The sequence below is a fragment of the Mauremys mutica genome, chromosome 10, assembly GCF_020497125.1.
Source record: "Mauremys mutica isolate MM-2020 ecotype Southern chromosome 10, ASM2049712v1, whole genome shotgun sequence".
In the NCBI taxonomy this organism is placed as follows: Eukaryota; Metazoa; Chordata; order Testudines; family Geoemydidae; genus Mauremys; species Mauremys mutica.
Window position 1 is genome coordinate 68,261,372 of NC_059081.1, and position 21,519 is coordinate 68,282,890.

The 21,519-nt window shown below is 43.6% G+C and overlaps 2 protein-coding genes across 2 annotated transcripts; both read left to right on the forward strand.

Annotated features, from left to right (window-relative positions):
• Positions 1 to 578: 578 nt before the first annotated feature.
• LOC123343276 (putative methyltransferase DDB_G0268948) lies at positions 579 to 7,320 on the forward strand. The gene is made up of 7 exons (XM_044978271.1): positions 579 to 747; positions 3,333 to 3,461; positions 3,707 to 3,867; positions 4,353 to 4,566; positions 5,689 to 5,789; positions 6,199 to 6,336; positions 7,109 to 7,320. Exons 2-7 carry the CDS (start codon positions 3,351 to 3,353, stop codon positions 7,197 to 7,199), a joined length of 816 nt encoding a protein of 271 aa, XP_044834206.1. The 5' UTR covers positions 579 to 747; positions 3,333 to 3,350; the 3' UTR covers positions 7,200 to 7,320.
• A 2,849-nt stretch (positions 7,321 to 10,169) lies between these two features.
• On the forward strand, positions 10,170 to 20,010 carry LOC123343278 (putative methyltransferase DDB_G0268948). The gene is made up of 7 exons (XM_044978272.1): positions 10,170 to 10,320; positions 14,300 to 14,428; positions 14,674 to 14,834; positions 15,308 to 15,521; positions 17,853 to 17,953; positions 18,364 to 18,501; positions 19,554 to 20,010. The coding sequence occupies exons 2-7, from the start codon at positions 14,318 to 14,320 to the stop codon at positions 19,642 to 19,644; spliced, it is 816 nt and encodes a 271-aa protein (XP_044834207.1). The 5' UTR covers positions 10,170 to 10,320; positions 14,300 to 14,317; the 3' UTR covers positions 19,645 to 20,010.
• Positions 20,011 to 21,519: the final 1,509 nt, after the last annotated feature.

Sequence of the window (21,519 nt, forward strand, 5' to 3'; positions counted from 1 at the left end):
AGATAGGTTTAATCTCCTAAAGAGCAGAATAAAAAAAATGCCCCATCCATGATTCCTGGGCGTTAGTCATACTGGAGATAACAGAAATCACGGAGGCTGGCACTACACACGCAGCAATTCACATGAAGCAGAGGCATGTTGCCAGGTGCTTCGGAAGAAACAAGAACGTTTCCGTATAGAAAGTGTGACAACTGGTTGGGAAAGCTTTTCAGTTCCACATCTCTAGGGGACCCTTCCAGCCAAGAGAGGGGGAAAGAGAAGCAATTAAACCCCACAAATACCTGCTGACAATATCCTTTTGCATTCATCAAACTTAATTCGATGTACGGTTCTAAATGTAAATCTGACGGTAAGATTCAGAAGTAGTCAAAATGACGCTATAAATCCTAATCCTAAAATCCTCGCCAGGGTTAAACTTCTCCTTCCATGGACACACATCTTGATAAGAAAGAGAGGAAACATTGTAAAGGAGAGTTCTACTGGCCAGTTCTTAAAATGCATCTGATTGGTTATATTTATTCAGCTGAAAACCAGCAGCCAATGGACTCTTCTGTTCTCACGTTTCTACAGCGGTGGATGGCACTCGGTTGATCTGAGCACTGGCAAGTCGCAGCTTCCGGGTTCCCAGGCTGCTTTCCCCCAAGCTGCGGCAAGAATACAGCTAATTCATCAACTGCGGCAGGAGTTCTTGCTTCCTGGGCAGGGAGTCCCTCCGTTTCTGGTTTCAGTGACATACACAGATACAAGGTACATTTCTTGTTATTGCTACTGTTTATCATATGCTAACTTGTGCCTGGCAGAGCTTGTCAGGTTGAGAAGTTTTAATCTCTGTGAAAGAAATGCATGATTTGGGGATGGAAAACAATTGACTGAAAATGTTTTTGGCCAGTGGGCTACACAAGGGCAAGTGATGATGGCTCAGCCCTAACTTTTACCTCCTATAAATGGTTATAATTCATTGGCTCTCTGTCCTTTACTCTGCTTCCTGAAGTGTTTTTCTTTCAATGCCCTTGTGAATTTGATAATAAAAACATGAAGAACTGAAATACACTGAAATCCTTTAGAGACAGAATGGTAGTTTCTATTCTATAATATTCAGGTGCTGATACCAGTCCCATCGTAGCTGCGCCTAGAGGTCTTAAACTCCCATCCTCTTTGATGTATTCATCTGCGCTCTGTCCCCATGACAGATTCAGATGCTGGAAGCTGGAGTTTCCAAAGGAGTTTTTGTAAAGGGCTGTAACTGATGAGTTTCCCGACAACCTCTACTACACACAATCCTTCATGGACATGGTTTATAATTAGGGGTGACCAGATATGCCGATATTATAGGGACAGTCCCGATTTTTGGGTCTTTTTCTTATATAGGCTCCTATTACCCCCCCACCCCCTGTTCTGATTTTTCACACTTGCTGTCTGGTCACCCTATTTATAATGCTATCAACCCCTTTTTCTCTCTGCAAGGCTGAATGCCATAGCACACCAGTGGGTTGCAGAATTAGCTGACTTAAACTTCAGAGTCAAATATTGTCCAGAGAAATCTGATGTGGAGGCAAATAACCTACCCAGGAATCCCCTTATGCAAAAATGTGACAGAATGCACTGAAGAGACAAGCAAAGATGTTTTGATTAATGCTGTCTTATAGTGCATGGATGTACACAGAGATGGCAAGGTACTTTGGTTGGCAGCTATTGTTAGCTGCCTTTTGGCAGCAGGAGACTTCTCTAGGGGTATTGAACCCAGGGCCGGCTCCAGGCACTAGCTTAACAAGCAGGTGCTTGGGGCAGCAACTCCGGAGCGGGGCGGCACTTTCAGGTATTCGGCGGCAATTCGGTGGAGGGTCCCTCACTCCCACTCGGAGCAAGGACCTCCCGCTGAATTGCCGCAGACCGCGATCGTGGCTTTTTTTTTTTTTTTTGGCTGCTTGGGGCGGCAAAACCCCTGGAGCCAGCCATGATTGAACCCATCACAATGCCTCTTCCACAGGAAGACATTTTTTGGCAGCCCAGAAGGAAAATCCAGCTATTGCTAAATTTCTTCATTGTAAGTTATTGGGGGGAAAAGCCTAATAACCAAGATAACAGGGGAGGATACACAATATCTATTTCCGTATCTTATCCTGCATTCTACCCAAGGCGGATGTAAAAATCCGTAAAAGAAGTGATATTGTTTTCTGATATTGAGATTGTTCTATATCCAAGGTTTTATCATTTTGCATAATGTACAGGTGTTTTTATTCGGCAGATGTTTTTTTCTAAATAGCTTGTGATATGCTCAGTGACATTGTGTGGTTTTACCATTGATCATATAGGCAGTGTTATTTCATAAGATATGAATATCTTTGGGACTATGAATGGTTCAGACCTGGATATCCTGTCAGATTGCAGAAATCAGCTGCCACCGAGAATTCCTGCTTGACTGGCCTTCACCTGGTATTTGGGGGACCCAGGTTCCCATCTCTGGTCTAAAACTAGGCAGAGCAGAGACATGAACTGGGGTCTCCCACGTGTGTGCCCAAACCACCAGGCTACACAGTACTTCTTATGCTCTCTGTGTGGCCCAATGAATGTTAAATTACATCTACACAATGGAAGAGCTTCAACAAGACAGAATGAAATTTGAAAGGTGGTTCTCATTTTACAGGGGATTAAGTGCCCCCTTTTTAGTTTTTACTAAAGTGTTTTTGAAGTTCTAATATATTTTCCTGGTATTTCTGTCACTTTCATGTTTGGAGGGTTGTCTCCCTTTTTTCTCTTCCCCACCCCCACAGTTATTTCAGAGGGGAAGGAGACAATTTTTTAAAAAATGAGTGAGGAGAATAAAAAAGAATAAACAAATGGTAAAAGGTATTTTAAAATGGCAAAAAAAAGGAAGTGTCACATTTTTGCAATGTTTGAGTGACTGTTTTTGGACGAATAGTCAGTTTAAAAAAGGTTATTTTTTACTACCTTTTTTTAAATCTTGACCTGCTGTAAACATAGGCCCGGATCATTAGCTGCTGCAAATCAGCATAGCCCAGTTCCCTTCTGATTTCCAGCACTAGATGATCTGGCCCATGTCGTATTTCCTCCCACAAACCCGTTACTCTGCTTTTTACATTTACCACCTATACCCAAGACCAAGACACTTAAAAAGCAAAGTTCGCTGACCCATACTGAACATGAAGTATCTTTGCCCTTAGCTGATTCCAAGGGCTAGAACTTCAGTACCTAATGTGACTAATATTTAATTGGTTATACCATTGATCCTATAATAAGTATTATGATTATGTAATCAGTGGAGTTTCACCTTATGGCTAATGTAACAAAGTGAATTTGCCTAATCCCCGTAGGTGCCAGTTTCCTGGAACATGGCTGTGCGTTTGTTAGATACACAGTATAATGCAGATTCCTATCAGAAATACAGATTCTCTCCCTCCGAAAATCTCCAAAGTGTCATCTTCTCCTACCTGGAAGAAAAGGTAAGTGACACTCTCCCTAGGCTGAGAATACATGTTATTAATTCTACTGTGGAGAAGACCTATAGAATGCAGTAGGAGTGAAACCAATAGGCTACCACAGACATTACTCTAATTACCTGGAGAATCAGAGCCTTTACTCTGTGACTAGGACTGTGTATGTGTAGATGGGTGTAAAGAGGACTAAGATTTGACTCTTCATAAGAATTTGTGCTCCGCTTGCTGAGACGTGTCTGTTCTCTTCTCAGAAAGTGGACCCCATTCGGCTGGCAGTGGATGTCGGCTGCGGGTCGGGACAAAGCACTCGCGTACTCGCAGCTCATTTTGAGAAGGTGGTTGGAACAGACATCAGTGAAGCTCAAATAGAAGCAGCCAAACAAGCTGCCTCCTTCCCAAATGTTTCTTATCAGTAAGTGTTCCGTAAAAGGATGCTGTCCCTTGGGTGTGTCCAGAGTGCTGACCTTTGCACAAAGCAGCACGTTGTGAACAGGACAGATACAGGCCAGCATTTTCAAACGAGGTCAGTCATTTTTAGGTGCCTGATTTCAAACATATTGGACCTGCTTTTTCACAAAGTACTCAGAACTCACGACTACATCTGAAGTCAGCAGGAGCTGCAGCTGCTCAGCTTCTGAAAATCAGGCCATTCCTAATTAAATGCCTAAATATGGATTTTGGAGCTCTAATTTTGAAAACTTGGGCTGACATTCTTAGGCCAAATCACTCTTCAGTTCCAAGAGAACAAAATAGTTAGACTTTTTTTCAATGTCAGATTTTCAACAACACCACATTTCCTCTCAGCAGAGTCCACACGTGACAAGTTTCATGCACATCAGGCCCCAAGTAGAGACAACTCCTTCCTATTTGAAATATCTTCCCTGTTTCCCTTTATAGTGTGTGCCCTGCAGAGGAGCTGCCATTTGCGGATGGCTCTGTGGACCTCATTACTGCTTTTACAGCTGCCCACTGGTTTGATCTGCCGAAGTTCATGAAAGAAGTGGATCGAGTTCTCAGGCCACATGGCTGTGTGGCCCTTAGCACCTACACTACCAACTTCAGTATGCACTATAAAGACTGCTCAGAGCGGCTTACAGAAATCTTCACTGAGGTAGGAGAAGAAGACAGTCCTCTTTTTTAAAAAAGATACTGCAGACAGCAGTTTATAATATATTTTAATGCTGCTAGACACTTTCCAGTATAAGACCATGTTTTCAGCTGCTTATAACTTTGCCAAACCTTAACCATTTGGGTTGAAATTTTCCTTTCTGCATCTTTGCCACATGCAGGATTATTTATTTATTTTTGTAAGTTTCAGCAAAAACAGTCACGCATTTCAAAAAACAGAAATAGAGAATAATAGGTGCCGTTGCCCATTTAAATGTAAATTCTTAGACCCATTGTATTGAGAAGGTCTAGTTCCTCCCCGCTCTGGAGCAGAGCTTGGAATTTGCAGAGCGGTTGTGCGAGGCAGCTTCCACCACATAAAACCTATTCCCAGACAAAAACTTCCTTCACATTGAGGTATGGCTCAGGGTACATATGAATAACTTGGGATCAAATACATTAGTAGCTGTTGTAATTATCCCCTAACGAAGTATTACAAACCCAGGACATTCAGAGTTATTGTTAGACTTACCTTCCTTAAGGTAAGAAAATGACTCAGGCAAGGTACCCAAAAAACATTAATTCTGTCCTCTATTGATACCATGTAATGCCTGTAGAATTCTGACTAAGGCATTATAATGCTATGGTTTCTTTAGATTAAACTGCTTGTAAAGACATGTTATATTTCTGTCTTCCCCCGCCTCCATAGTGGCACTCTGTTAGGTGACCATTTTGAGGAGGGTATCTATCTCCCATTGCTCTCAATGAGAGTAAGGCTGCAGGAAGCCTGAACAAAAATGGCTGCTGTTTACATTCACTTCATCGTCACAATATTCCTATACAAACACAGCAGAAAGAGATTTGCTAGTACAAACAATGGTGGGTGAGTGATCGGGGGGAGGGAAATGACCATTAAACCCAAAATAAAATTGTTCAAATGTAGCTCATTCACACAACTTCTGCGGGTATTATGTATAGGGAAAGTCTGAAGGGTCTGCATTATTCTCCTGTGTAGCTCTAACTTCCCCTCGGGCCAGGCAGCTCTGAATCAGGGAGTGCAGCTCAAATGGAGTGGAGGATCAAGGCCTTACGTAACATTTTTGCTGTTTCTGTTCTGACTTTACAGACCCAGGAACCGCTTCTTAAATATGCAGATGAAAAAGTAAATCTTGTCATTGCAGAGTATAAAGAGGTGTTTGAGTCTGTGCCTTTTCCAGACAAGAAGAGGTGAGAAAACGAGGACAAAAATGAATTGTATGTAATCTCTTGCATTGTGGGTGGTGTGAGCTCTGGAATATTGGGCACTTGGCAGCATTCATTGGTGTTCACTTTGAGACTGCAGGTTGAAGAAGATTCATAGAGTTTAAAGCTAGCAGGTAGCCCTGAGATCATTTGGTCCAATGTCCCTCAAACACATCTCCAGTCCCTGGTCTGTCTGGTTCATCTGTGTGGCCTCTTCATCAAATGAGAGAGGTTTCCCCATAACCAAATGTCCAAAAAGGGGAAGGGATAAGAGATCATGCCCCACATCTTAATAATCCACATGAGCCAGGTCCTCAGCTTATATAAATCAGCATAGGTCCATTGCCCTCCAGGCTTACTTCTCCAATGCTTTGGTTTCTCCCCACTCTTGCAGAGTTACCCAGATCTTAGACAAAATTCCCATGTCTGTTTCTGGGGTGATCGGGCTATTCCAGTCCTTCTCCATGTATCAAGCCTTTCTGAGGAGCGACCCTGAAGGAGCAAAATCCCTCCTCCAAAAAACTGAACAAAGGTAAAAACAAGTTAAGAAAACAAGCAGAATGTGGGCGGCTCCCTTGTATGACATAGGTGAAGAGTGAGGTCACTCACAACCTCCAACATTGGGGGAAGGGCGGGGAGTCGTTGCACTGGTGCAGCCATCTTTGCTGTGGGTCAGTATTGTGAACCATTGGCTTTTTATGGGCCAGATCCATAGCTGACTTAAATCAGCAAAGCCCCATTAACTTCAGTAGTGCTATGCTGACTTTAACCAGCTGAGGATATGACCCAGTATTTCTGCCAGAATCCCCTATGTGCATTGCTGTCACTGGTGAAGCTTGATATTTAGCTTGATTCTTCATAAAATAGGCAGCTTAGCTAATTTCCTCCTTCTGCTACTTGGTACTGAGTAATTAGCAAAGAAATAAAATATTGAGAGCTTGAGCTTCCAGTTCCAGCTTAAACCTAATAAACCACAATCTCTTGGGCTATATGGTGGCTTCAGTCTCTTCATTCAAACCCAGGAACACCAAAAGGAGTTTCCCATATGGGCAGCCTACCATACGGTCCTCAGTAATTACGGTTAGTGACTGGCACAGGTCACAAAACTGTTTTAGATATAGTAAGTTTCTCTTGAATTACCTTTTGTGTATCCATTTTTCTGATAAGAGTAGAATGTTTTGGGTGGGACAGGTATGTCTTAGGCTGTGATGCCAAGAACGGGCTGTCACCTCTGCCTCTGGTTGGACAGGAGTCAATCTATGTAGTGAGAAAGTAAGTGACCATTATTCCATTTCTTGTTTCAGGTTCCTGGAGACCATGGGAGTTTGCTCTAATGAAACCCAGGTAGAGATCGGGATAAGGAGTGTTTCTGTTCTAGGCTGCAAGGGGCCGTGAATGGAAAATCCAGCACTGACCCCATAGCCAGAAGAAAAATCCCGATTTTGGTATCTACTTATAACTGATGTTATCACCTTTAAAATATTTGATTAAGATCTCAATAAAGTCAATGGCAAAACTCCTATCTTGTTCAATGGGAGACAAAGGAGGCACAGAATTAAATAGTGTCAATATTAGAAGGGTTTTCATGGGGTGGATTTTTTCCTATTTAAAGAGGAAAAGCTCAGTGTTCTGTCTGGCCATCGTTCAACAGGCATTGGAAGAAATCAAGGACCCTTTGCCACATAGAAGGCTGCAGAGATTGGATCATATATGGAATATGCAATAAACATGTTACCTAAGAGCTGAGAGATTTTAAGAAGGCTTTATAATCCTACTGAATGAAAATAGCTTGTAGCAAGATCAACTGCTATATGTAATTCCATGTCAATGGGGTAAGCAAATAGGAACAGCAATAATGTTGTAGGGTTATAGTAATAATACTTCACAGGCATCTTTCATCCAGAGCCCTCAAAGAGCTGTACCAGGTAGATAAGTATTACTGTCTGCACTCCACATTAAGTGAATTGGAGACCAGCCCAAAACATGCCAATTACAGAACTTCTCGTTACAGGCCAGATTTTCAGAAGAGCTCACCTTCCATTTAGGCACCAAAATAACTGATGAGATTTTCTAGAAATCTCAGCATCTTGGGTGCCTAGCTCTGTGTGACAATCTGGCCATGAATGCGCTCTCTTGAAAATCTGACTCCATTGGTGGGTGCTGAGCACTTGAAAATCTGGCCCGAAGTTTCTAAGCTAGAATTAATGAGAGTGACTTACCATTACTCTGATGGACATAGAGCTATGTAATAATCTAAGAATATTGAGATGTAGAAATGTTATGAACATTGTATGTGAGCTGGTCAGGGAAGGGGAGTTATTGTATACTGGATTATAACATTTTCCTGTAGAAGGTATTGATCTAGCTTAATAGGGAACTGCCAGAAAAAACCCAAGAAAACAACACGATAGCTACATACAAGCAAACCTCCCGACAAACACTGTAGGTCAATTACAGGACAATAGCCTACTTCCAGGCTCCAGCTCAAAAGCTGTTTTGCCAGGCTGGGAGCTTAGAGATCAAAAGGACATTAAATAGTTAAAAAGCACCTATCCAGAGGGGATAGACAGCTATATGGAGGGATTGCCAAGGAGACATGCATAAATTATCAGGCATACAGGATTCTGCATTCACCACTATTGGTATGTCTACCCTTTGAGCTTGAGGAGACATACCCACGCTAGCGCCGATTGAGCTAGCTCACTAAAAATAGTGCAGCTGTGGCAGCACAAGCAGTGGGAGGGACTAGCTGCCCCAAGTGCGTCCCTAGAGTCTCAGGTGGGATCTTGGGGCAGCTAGTCCCTCCCACTCCTCGTGTCGCTGCCGTTGCTTTATTATTAGCGCGCTACCTCGATCAGAGCTAGCGGGGGTATGTCTCCAAGCTGGGAATTACACCTCCAGCTCGAAGTGACAGTCTAGGTCCCTGATCCTGCAAACACTTACCGATTATGATTAACTTCACTAACATGGCTTCAGTAGGATTATTTAGGTCCTTAAAGGTAAGTAGATGTGATTTGAAAACAAAGCTAAAGGAAGTGCCATCTGCCCTTCAGCCAGCAAGCACTGGCGGAGTTGGCAGGGGTGGATCCTAAGTAGGGATGTGAAGGAGAAAAAGAGACTGACGGCCTTTTCTTTTTGTAACCACTCATTTGTTAGCTGTTTGTCACTAGTGCAGCCTTTTAATTACCAGAGTTCCAGCAGGCACTGGTTATGCCCAGACCAGGAAAGCAAGAACAGCCTTTTGTCAATATTTGTTTTCACTTCCACTCTTGACTTAAACCAGAAAGCACAGAGATGTAGGGGATGGGGGGAGGGAGGGCGGCAAGCGGGTGGTGATTTTTTTTTAAAGTGAACCAGATTTTTCTATCCCTAAAAGTTCAGTGTGAGTTCTGGGCCAAGATTTTCCCATTTTGTTTGAAGTGGTTTCTCTGTCCCACCAAATGACCAACCAAACTCAGTATTTGCTGCAACAATGTGAAGTGATCACACTGAAGTAAGCTTGTGGGAAATCTAAATTTCCTTATAATAGCTGCAATTTGAGTACACTACCATTAGAACGGGCGGAGGAGGACTAGATAATTGATATTTCTCCCATGTTTTATGTTCCCAAATCTTTCCCATAGTCAGAAAAATCTCCATTTCATTTCAATGAATTTCTTTTTTGTATGAAGTTACATCCAGATTTCAAAAGGTATTTTACTAATCAGCTCCCAGAAAGTAACATGCTTCCCTAGATAGGTTTAATCTCCCAAAAAGCAGAATTAAAAAATGCCCCATCCATCATTCCTGGGCGTTAGTCATACTGGAGATAACAGAACTTCATAGAAATCACGGAGGCTGGCACTACACACACAGCAATTCACATGAAGCAGAGGCATGTTGCCCGGTGTTCTAAAAGAAACAAGAACTTTTCTGTATAGCAAGTGTGGCAACTGGTTGGGAAAGCTTTTCAGTTCCACATCTCTAGGGGACCCTTACAGCCAAGAGAGAGGAAAGGAATAACAAATTAAACCCTACAAGTACCTGACAGTATCCTTTTGCATTCATCAAACTTAATTCAATTTAAGGTTCCAAATGCAAATCTCAATGTAAAATTCAGAAGTAATCAAAATCACACTATAAAATATATTTACTCTAAAATACTCAGCAGAGTTAAACTTTGTTTCTCTGACACACATCTGGATAAAGAGATGTCTCCGTCTAACTGACACTGGTTTTCCAAGAAAGAGAAGAAACATTGTAAAGGAGAGTTCTACTGGCCAGTTCTTAAAATGCATTTGATTGGTTATATTTATTCAGCTGAAAACCAGCAGCCAATGGAATCTTCTGTTCTCATGTTTCTAAAACAATAGATTGTGCTCAGTTGACGTGGGCACTAACAAATCAAAACTTCTGGCTTCACAGGCTGGCTTCCCCCAAGCTGCAGAAAGAATACAGCTAATTCATCAACTACGGCAGGAGTTCTTGCTTCCTGGCCAGTGAATCCATCTGTTTCAGTGACATACACAGATACAAGGTACATTTATTTTTATTGCTTCACAGTTTGTTTTGGTGTGTATCATATGCCAAGTTGTGCCTGGCATGGTTTGTCAGGTTGAGAAGTTTTTATCTCTGTGAAAGAAATGCACGATTAGGGGTTGAAAAACAATTGACTGAAAATGTTTTTGGCCAGTGGGCTACACAAGGGTAAGTGCTGATGGCTCAGCCCTAACTTTTACCTCCTATAAATGGTTATAATTCATTGGCTCTCTGTCCTTTACTCTGCTTCCTGAAGCGTTTTGTTGTCAGTGCCCTTGTGGGTTTGATAATAAAAGCACGAAGAACTGAAATGCATTGAAATCCTTTAGAGACAGAATGGTAGTTTCTATTCTATAATATTCAGGTGCTGATACCAGTCCCATCGTAGCTGCGCCTAGAGATCTTAAACTCCCATCCTCCTTGATGTATTCATCTGCGCCCTGTCCCCATGCCAGATTCAGATGCTGGAATCTGGAAGCTGGAGTTTCCAAAGGAGTTTTTGTAAAGGGCTGTAACTGACGAGTTTCCCGACAACCTCTACTACACACAATCCTTCGTGGACATGATTTATAATGCTATCAACCCCTTTTTCTCTCTGCAAGGCTGAATGCCATAGCACACCAGTGGGTTGCAGAATTAGCTGAGTTTAACTTCAGAGTCAAATATTGTCCAGAGAAATTTGATGTGCAGACAAATAACCTACCCAGAAGTCCCCTTATGCAAAAATGTGATAGAATGCACTGAAGAGACAAGCAAAGCTGTTTTGATTAATGTTGTCTTATAGTGTATGGATATACACAGAGATGGCAAGGTACTTTGGTTGGCAGCTATTGCTAGCTGCCTTTTGGCAGCAGGAGACTTCTCCAGGGGCAGTGAACCCATCACAATGCCTCTTCCACAAGAAGACATTTTTGGCAGCCCAGAAGGAAAATCCAGCTATTGCTAAATTTCTTCATTGTTAGTTATAGGGGGGAAGCCTATTAACCAAGATAACAGGGGAAGATACAAAGCACCTATTTCTGTATCTTATCCTGCATTCTGTCCAAGACGGATGTAAAAATCAGTAAATGAAGTGATATTGCTTTCTGGTATCGAGATTGTTCTATATCCAAGGTTTTATCATTTTGCATAATGTATGGGTTTTTGTATTCAGCAGGTTTTTTTCTAAATAGCGTGCGATATGCCCCGTGACTTTGTATTATGTGTTTTTACCATTGATCATATAGGCAGTGTTATTTCATAAGATATGAGTATCTTTGGGACTATGAACGGTTCAGACCTGGCTATCCTGTCAGATTGAGGAACTCTGCTGCCACAGAGAATTCCTGCTTGACTGGCTCTCACCTGGTATTTGGGGGACCCAGGTTCCCATCCCTGGTCTTAAACCAGGCAGAGCAGAGACTTGAACTTGGGTCTCCCACGTGTGTGTCCAAACCACCAGGCTACACAGTAGTTCTTACGCTCTCTGTGTGGCCCAACGAATGTTAAATTGCTTCTACACAGTGGAAGAGCTTCAGCAAGACAGAATGAAATTTGAAAGGTGGTTCTCATTTTATAGGGTCTTAAGTGCCCCCTTTTTAGTTTTTACTAAAATGTTTTTGAAGTTTTAAAATATTTTTCCTGGTATTTTTGTCACTTTCATTTTTGGGGGGACAGGGTTCCCCCCTTTTTTCTCTTCCCCACCCCCACAGTTATTTCAGAGGGGAGAGAGACAGTTTTCAAAAATAAGTGAGGAGAAAAACCAGGGAGGATAGAGGCAGGGGCGGCTCTAGACATTTCGCCGCCCCAAGCACGGCGGCACGCCGCGGGGGGCGCTCTGCCGGTCGCCAGTCCCGCGCTCCGGTGGACCTCCCGCAGGCGTGCCTGCGGAGGGTCCGCTGGTCCCGTGGCTTCAGTGGACCTCCCGCAGGCGTGCCTGCGGAGGGTCCGCTGGTCCCGTGGCTTCGGTGGACCTCCCGCAGGCGTGCCTGCGGAGGGTCCGCTGGTCCCGCGGCTTCGGTGGACCTCCCACAGGCGTGCCTAAGGAGGGTCCACTGGTCCCGCGGCTCCACCGAAGCCACGGGACCAGTAGACCCTCGCCAGACACGCCTGCGGGAGGTCCACTGGAGCCGCCTGCTGCCCTCCCGGCGACCAGCAGAGCGCCCCCTGTGGCATGCCGCCCCAAGCACGCACTTGGCGTGCTGGGGCCTGGAGCCACCCCGGACAGAGGGTAACAGAAAATAAGAAAAAACAAAAAATGTATAGTAAAAGGTATTTTAAAATAACAAAAAAAGAAAATGCCAAATTTTGTAATGTTTAAGTGACACTTTTTGACAAATAGTCAGTTAAAAAAAGGTATTTTGACAAAAAATAATTTGACACATTTTGACCAGTGCTGCTGTAAACATAGGCCCAGATATTCAGCTGCTGCAAATCAACATAGCCCAGTTCCCTTCTGATTTCAGCACTAGATGATCTGGCCCATGTCGTATTTCCTCCCACAAACCCGTTACTCTGCTTTTTACATTTACCACCTATACCCAAGACCAAGACACTTAAAAAGCAAAGTTCGCTGACCCATACTGAACATGAATCAGCATGGATTCACCAAGGGCAAGTCATGCCTGACTAACCTAATTGCCTTCTATGACGAGATAACCGGCTCTGTGGATGAGGGGAAAGCAGTGGATGTACTATTTCTGGATTTTAGCAAAGCTTTTGATACAGTCTCCCACAGTATTCTTGTCAGCAAGTTAAAGAAGTCTGGGCTGGATGAATGGACGGTAAGGTGGATAGAAAACTGGCTAGATGGTCGGGCTCAACGGGTAGTGATCAATGGTTCCATGTCTAGATGGCAGCCGGTATCAAGTGGAGTGCCCCAAGGGTCGGTGCTGGGGCCGGTTTTGTTCAATATCTTCATTAACGATCTGGAGGATGGTGTGGACTGCACCCTTAGCAAGTTTGCAGATGACACTAAACTGGGAGGAGTTGTTGATACGCTGGAGGGTAGGGATAGGATACAGAGGGACCTAGACAAATTAGAGGATTGGGCCAAAAGAAATATGATGAGGTTCAACAAGGACAAGTGCAGAGTCCTGCACTTAGGACGGAAGAATCCCATGCACTGCTACAGACTAGGGACCGAATGGCTGGGTAGCAGTTCTGCAGAAAAGGACCTAGGGGTTACGGTGGACGAAAAGCTGAATATGAGTCAACAGTGTGCCCTTGTTGCCAAGAAGGCTAATGGCATTTTGGGTTGTATAAGTAGGGGCATTTCCAGCAGATCGAGGGATGTGATCATCCCCCTCTACTCAGCACTGGTGAGGCCTCATTTGGAGTACTGTGTCCAGTTTTGGGCCCCACACTACAAGAAGGATGTGGATAAATTGAAGAGAGTCCAGCGGAGGGCAACAAAAATGATTAGGGGGCTGGAGCACATGACTTATGAGGAGAGGCTGAGGGAACTGGGATTGTTTAATCTGCAGAAGAGAAGAATGAGGGGGGATTTGATAGCTGCTTTCAACTACCTGAAAGGGGGTTCCAAAGAGGATGGATCTAGACTGTTCTCAGTGGTAGAAGATGACAGAACAAGGAGTAATGGTCTCAAGTTGCAGAGGGGGAGGTTTAGGTTGGATATTAGGAAAAACTTTTTCACTAGTAGGGTGGTGAAGAACTGGAATGGGTTACCTAGGGAGGTAGTGGAATCTCCTTCCTTAGAGGTTTTTAAGGTCAGGCTTGACAAAGCCCTGGCTGGGATGATTTAGTTGGGTTTGGTCCTGCTTTGAGCAGGGGGTTGGACTAGATGACCTCCTGAGGTCCCTTCCAACCCTGAGATTCTATGATTCTATGATTCTATGAAGTATCTTTGCCCTTAGCTGATTCCAAAGGCTAGAACTTCAGTACCTAACTTGAGTAATATTTAATAGAGTTAATTAGATAGTTAGTGGAGTTTGATCTTATGGCTAATGTAACAAAGTGAATTTGCCTAATCCCTTTAGGTGCCAGTTTGCTGGAACATGGCTGTGCGTTTGTTCGAGGCACGAGATCATGCAGTTTCATATCAGAAATACAGATTCTCTCCCCCTGAAAATCTCCAAAGTGTCATCTTCTCCTACCTGGAAGAAAAGGTAAGTGACACTCTCCCTAGGCTGAGAATACATGTTATTAATTCTACTGTGAAGAAGACCTATAGAATGCAGTAGGAGTTAAACCAATAGGCTACCACAAGCATTACTCTAATTACCTGGAGAATCAGAGCCTTTACTCTGTGACTAGGACTGTGTATGTGTATAAGGGTGTAAAGAGGACTAAGATTTGACCCTTCATAAGAATTTGTGCTCCACTTACTGAGACGTGTCTGTTCTCTCCTCAGAAAGTAGACCCCATTCGGCTGGCAGTGGATGTCGGCTGCGGGTCAGGACAAAGCACTCGCGTACTCGCAGCTCATTTTGAGAAGGTGGTTGGAACAGACATCAGTGAAGCTCAAATAGAGGCAGCCAAACAAGCTGCCTCCTTCCCAAATGTTTCTTACCAGTAAGTGTTCCGTAAAAGGATGCTTTCCCTTGGGTGTGTCCAGAGTGCTGACCTTTGTACAGAGCAACACTTCATGAACAGGACAGATACGGGCCAGCATTTTCAAATGAGGTCAGTCATTTTTAGGTTTCAAACATATTGGACCTGCTTTTTCACAAAGTACCCAGAACTCAAGACTCTATCTGAAGTCAGCAGGAGCTGCAGGTGCTCAGCTTCTGAAAATCATGCTGTTCCTAATTAAATGCCTAAATATGGATTTTGGAGCTCCAATTTTGAAAACTTGGCTGACAGTCTTAGGCCAAACTGCACTTCAGTTCCAACAGAACAAAAAAGTTAGACTTTTCAGTGTCAGATTTTCAACAACACCACATTTCCTCTCGGCAGAGTCCACACGTGATAAGTTTCATGCACGTCAGGCCACAGTAGAGACGACTCCTTCCCATTTGAAATATCTTCCCTGTTTCCCTTTATAGTGTGTGCCCTGCAGAGGAGCTGCCATTTGCGGATGGCTCTGTGGATCTCATTACTGCTTTTACAGCTGCCCACTGGTTTGATCTGCCGAAGTTCATGAAAGAAGTGGATCGAGTTCTCAGGCCACATGGCTGTGTGGCCCTTAGCACCTACACTACCAACTTCAGTATGCACTATAAAGACTGCTCAGAGCGGCTTACAGAAATCTTCACTGAGGTGGGAGAAGAAAACAGTGCTTTAAAAAAAAAAAGACACTCCATATGGTGGGAAGTGTATAGTATATTTTAAGGTTGCCAGACACTTTCCAGTATAAGACCCTGTTTTGAGCTGTTTATAACTTTGCCGGACCTTAACCGTTTGGGCTGAAATGTTCCTTTCTGCCTGTCTGACACAGCAAAAACAGTCAGCCATTTCCAAAAAACAGAAATAGAGAATAATAGGTGCCTTTGCCCATTTAAATATAAATTCTTAGACCCATTGTGTTGAGAAACTCTAGCTCCTCCTTGCGGTTTGAAATTTGCAGAAGGATTGTGCGAGGCATCTGCCTTTCTGATTTTTTCCCCCATGGGAAAACCACCTGAACTTGGCCAAGTTATAAGTCTTTGAAAAAATTCAGCTTGAACATTCTCAGTAGAGGGTTTGGCAGCTAAATTTTCCAAAGATTCCATCTGCGATGAGCATGATCCAGCTCCTCACAGCTCCCGCTGCTTGCCCAGCGACTGTGACTGCACCATTCTCACGCAGCAACTGAGCATGCTCCATCCTGAAGTTGTTGGGGCTGAGCTGGAGGTTCCCTGCTGCAGGTCAGTGTGGTGCTGGGCACCAATCCTCAGAGCAGGGACACTGTCTTCAGTGGTGCCCTGCTGATGCCCAGGCAGCATGGAGCAGGCAGCATGCCTGGCTCAATTCAGAGAGAACATGGGTCATGGTGGTGGAGGTAGAGAAAGTAGATTGGGACAAGGAGCTTTGGGAGGGCGAGGAGTCTGGGACTGGGAGCAAGTGAGAACAGGGTAATTGGCCACAGAGCAAGCTACGTGGTAGTGGCTAGCACTGGTTGGGCAAGGGGAGAGGGAGAAAGTGCCTGAGAGTGAGATGGGGGAGCAAGTGGGAGAAGTCTGAGGTGGAATGAGGAGCTTCAGGGTGGAGGCTGGGATGTGTAATGTTTGTGAGGCACTCGAACATTATACTGTGTTCTAACTGTGCATGGCAGGGTTTGAATAGGGTTTACAGGAAATAAGGCCACACGTTGGACAATGAGGATAAAGCAAAATATTGACTAGCTACACATTATGTGAGCATTGCCCATCTTGCGCACTGACTGAGACGGGTCCTGTGGGAAAAAATAGTATCCAATCATGTAACTTAAAGACTGTATTATAGTAGAACAGATGTACAAGGTGGGAAATTAAGGTTACACAAAGAACTTTAATTCTGGCATTTTGAGTCCATGGAAGTAAGCAAGAGTTGTTTGACTCCACTGGGATTTGGATCCAGCCCTTATGGAATGGTGCTGGGTGAAGTGATACATTTGGGAAGGCTGGCTTGTGTTCAGGCAGCTTCCATCACATAAAACCCATTCCCAGACAAAAACTACCCTCACATTGAGGTATGGCTCAGGGTACATATGAATAACTTGGGATAAAATACATTAGTGGTTGTTGTAATTATCCCCTAACGAAGAATTACAAACCCAGGACATTCAGAGTTAGGGTTAGACTTACCTTCCTTAGAGTAAGGAAATGACTCAGGCAAGGTACCCAAAAAATATTAATTCTGTCCTCTATTGATACCATGTAATGCCCATAGAATTCTGACTAAGGCATTATAATGCTATGGGCTGTTTAGATTAAACTGATTGTAAAGCCATGTTATATTTCTGTCTTCCCCTGCCTCCATAGTGTCATTCTTTTAGGGGGCCATTTTGAGGAGGGTATCTATCTCCCATTGCTCTCAATGAGAGTAAGGCTGCAGGAAGCCTGAACAAAAATGGCTGCTGTCTCCATTCACTTGGTTGTCACAATATTCTTGTCTGCCTCCTGATGACACAGGTGGCCACCATCTTCCCTGAGGTGGCTTCATTCTCATTGGGTGGGCAGTGATCATTTTGATAGAGGGCATCTTAACTGAGGTCAGCCTTATGGCCTAAGTCTCAGTAAGAACAATGGAAGAGGTTATGTCTGCCATTTTGAAAGAGGGCAGTTTTTCATGGAATTCTCTGTAAAAGAACATTCCTATACAAACATAGCAGAAAGAGATTCTGTCTAGTACAAAGAATAAAGGGTGGGTGGGTGGGTGGGTGGGGGGACTGCGGGAGGGAAATGACCATTAAACCCAAAATGAAATTGTTCAAATGTAGCTGATTCACACAACTTCTGTGAGTATTATGTATAGGGAAAGTCTGAAGGGTCTGTATTATTCCATTATTCTCCTGTGTAGCTCTAACTGGCCCCGAGGCCAGGCAGCCCTGAATCAGGGAGTGCAGCTCAGATGGAGTAGAGGATCAAGGCCTTACGTAACATTTTTGCTGTTTCTGTTCTGACTTTACAGACCCAGGAACTGCTTGTTGAATATGCAGATGAAAAAGTAAATGTTGTCATTGCAGAGTATAAAGAGGTGTTTGAGTCTGTGCCTTTTCCAGACAAGAAGAGGTGAGAAGACAAGGACAAAAATGAATTGTATGTAATCTCTTACATTGTGGGCTGTGTGAGCCCTGGAATATTGGGCACTTGGACGGCATTCATTGGTGTTCACTTTGAGACTGAAGGTTGCAGAAGATTCGTAGAGTTTAAAGCTAGCAGGTAGCCCTGAGATCATTTGGTTCAATGTCCTTCAAACACATCTCCAGTCCCTGGTCTGTCTGGTTCATCTGTGTGGCCTCTTCATCAAATGAGAGAGGTTTCCCCATAACCAAATGTCCAAAAAGGGGAAGGGATAAGAGATCATGCCCCACATCTTAATAATCCACATGAGCCAGGTCCTCAGCTTATATAAATCAGCATAGGTCCATTGCCCTCCAGGCTTACTTCTCCAATGCTCTGGTTTCTCCCCACTCTTGCAGAGTTACCCAGATCTTAGACAAAATTCCCATGTCTGTTTCTGGGGTGATCGGGTTTTTCCAGTCCTTCTCCATGTATCAAGCCTTTCTGAGGAGCAACCCTGAAGGAGCAAAATCCCTCCTCCAAAAAACTGAACAAAGGTAAAAACAAGTTAAGAAAACAAGCAGAATGTGGGTGGCTCCGTTGTATGACATAGGTGAAGAGTGAGGTCACTCACAACCTCCAACGCTGGGGGAAGGGCGGGGAATTGTTGCACTGGTGCAGCCATCTTTGCTGTGGGTCAGTATTGTGAGCCATTGGCTTTTTTTGGGCCAGATCTTTAGGTGGCTTAAATCAGCAAAGCCCCGTTAACTTCAGTAGTGCTATGCTGACTTTAACCAGCTGGGGATATGGCCCAGTATTTCTGCCAGTATCCGTTATATGCATTGCTGTCACTGGTGAAGTCTAGCTTGATACTTCGTAAAATAGGCAGCTTAGCTAATTTCCTCCTTCTGGTACTTGATACTGAGTATTTACTTCTGGGACATCCTCAAGTTTGATTAACAAAGGAATAAAATATTGAGAGCTTGAGCTTCTAGTTCCATTTTAAACCCAGTAAACCACAATTTCTTGAGACTGAAGCCAGCATGCAACCCTTCATACAAACCCAGTAACACCAAAAGGAGTTGCAGGTATGGGCAGCCTACCATATGGTCCTTAGTAATTACGGTTAGTGAGTGGCACAGATAATGTGCTAAAACTGCTTTACATATAATAAGTTTCTCTTGATTTACCTTTTGTGTATCAAATTTTCTGGTAAGAGTAGAGTGGTTTTGGTGGGACAGGTAAGCCTTAGGGCTTGTCTACACTAGCTCTTACGTCAATGTAACTTTCATCGCTCAGGGGGGTGAAAAAGCACTCCCCTGAGCAACATAAGTTACATTGACTTAAAGCGCTGTCTACACCACACTATTTTGGCAGGAGACAATCTCCCACTGATACAGCTTCCGCCTCTCATTGAGGTGCAGTGATTATGTGGACAGGAGAGCACCCTCCTGTTGGCATAGCATATCTTCACCGATGTAGTGCAGTAGTGAAGACAAAGTCTTAGGTTGCGATGCTAAGAACTGGCTGTCACCTCTGCCTCTGTATAGACAGACTCCTGTCCTACCAATGAGAAAGTAAGTGACCCTTCCTCCATTTCTTGTTTCAGGTTCCTGGAGACCATGGGAGTTTGCTCTAATGAAACCCAGGTAGAGATCTGGATGAGGAGTGCTTGTGTTCTGGGCTGTAAGGGGCCATGAATGGAAAATCCAGCAACGACCCTATAGTCAGAAGAATAATCCCATTTTTGGTATTTACTTATAACTGATGTTATCACCTTTAAAATATTTGATTAAGATCCCAGTAAAGACAATGGTAAAACTCCCTCCTCTTCAATGGGAGACAATGGAAGCACGAAGTCAAATATTATCAATATTAGAAGGGCTTTCATGGGGTGTTTTTTTTCCTATTTAAAGAGGAAAAGCTCAGTATTCTGTCTGGCCATCGTTCAACGAGCATTGGAAGAAATCAAGGATCTTTTGCCACATAGAAGGCTGCGGAGATTGGATCATAAATGGAATATGTAATAAACATTGTGTTACCTAAAAGCTGAGAGATTTTTAGAAGGCTTTATAATCCTACTGAGTGAAAATAGCTTGCAGCAAGATCAACTGCTATATGTAATTCCATGTCAATGGGGTAAGCAAATAGGAACAGCAATAATGCTGTAGGGTTATAGTAATAATACTTCACAGATGTCTTTCATCCAGAGCCCTCAAAGAGCTGTACCAGGTAGATAAGTGTTACTGTCTGCACTCCACATGAAGTGAAGTAGAGACCAGCCCAAAACATGCCAATTACAGAACTTATTACAGGCTACAGATTTTCAAAAGAACTTGGCTTCCATTTAGGCACCAAAATAACTGATGGGATTTTCTAGAAATCTCCGCACCTTGGGTGCCTAGCTCTGTGAGACAATCTGGCCATGAATGAGCTCTCTTGAAAATCTGACTCCATTGATGGGTGCTGAGCACTTGAAAATCTGTCCCTAAGTGTCTAAGATAGAATTAATGAGAATGACTTACAATTACTATGATGGATTGGGAGCTATGTAATAATCTAAGAATGTTGAGATGTAGTAATTTTATGAACACTGTATGTGAGCTGGTCAGTGAGGGGAAGTTATTGTATTTTGGCTTAAGTCGTTCCTGTAGAATGTATTGATCTAGTCAAATAGGGGGGACGGCAGGAAAAACAACCAAGAAAGCAACACAATAGCCACATACAAGCAAACCTCCCAACAAACACTGGGCGTCAATTACAGAACAATAACCTACTTCCAGGCTCCAGCTCAAATTGATGCTGTTTTGCTAGGCTGGGAGCTTAGAGATCAAAAGGACACTAAACAGTTAAAAAGCACCTATCACGAGAGGATAGACATGCATCTGGAGGGGTCGCGGACAAGATATGCATATAGACAGGTTTATTATTTAAAGATTTTTCTCTTCAGTGCTGTGGTTCTAAATATAGACTTTGCTTTAAGAAGGCTGCTTGGTCACTGGTTAACACTATCACTGCTTCCTGAGGGCACCGGCACTGAAGTTGAATCACGTGAGGTAATCACAGTTTAGGGCCAGGGCTGCAGGCCCCTGCATTGTGGGAGAATCGCGTAATTCTCCCCCTAAAGAGAGTGACAGCTTGAGACCTGAGTGGGTGTGCACTCAGAGGCCAGGTGGGGTCAGAGGTGACATATATGGTGGCAGCATGGTGGGATGGTGAGAGATTTGAATATCTAGTAAGTGCCAACAGCAGGGAAAGCAAGTGCTATTGTAGGAAAAAGCAAAAAGAATGCGTCTTGTGGCCTCTTCCGGAAATGAATAGGAAAGGGCAGGAAAGATGAGCTATGACTGTGCAACTGAAGAAAGTCAGCTGGTGAAAATATGCAGAGAGGGGCAGCTAAACTCCCAAGAGATGACAAGGCCACAGCTGTTTACCCTGTTGTATTCTGAGAATCAGAAAAGGAATTTCAGAGGAACCTAACCACACTAGGTAAATGGGTAACATTGTGGTGGATTAAATTCAGCATTGATGAAGACAAGGTGACACACCGTGGAAGGGATCATTTGAATTACTCA

Bases quoted from the DNA above. Each gene is read 5' to 3' on its own strand.
- LOC123343276 (XM_044978271.1), top strand. From the start codon at position 3,351: ATGGCTGTGCGTTTGTTAGATACACAGTATAATGCAGATTCCTATCAG. The intron at 3,462-3,706 runs GTAAGTGACACT...TTCTCTTCTCAG, and splicing joins TCTCCTACCTGGAAGAAAAG to AAAGTGGACCCCATTCGGCT. The intron at 6,337-7,108 runs GTAAAAACAAGT...TTCTTGTTTCAG, and splicing joins CTCCAAAAAACTGAACAAAG to GTTCCTGGAGACCATGGGAG.
- LOC123343278 (XM_044978272.1), top strand. From the start codon at position 14,318: ATGGCTGTGCGTTTGTTCGAGGCACGAGATCATGCAGTTTCATATCAG. The intron at 14,835-15,307 runs GTAAGTGTTCCG...TTCCCTTTATAG, and splicing joins TTCCCAAATGTTTCTTACCA to TGTGTGCCCTGCAGAGGAGC. The intron at 18,502-19,553 runs GTAAAAACAAGT...TTCTTGTTTCAG, and splicing joins CTCCAAAAAACTGAACAAAG to GTTCCTGGAGACCATGGGAG.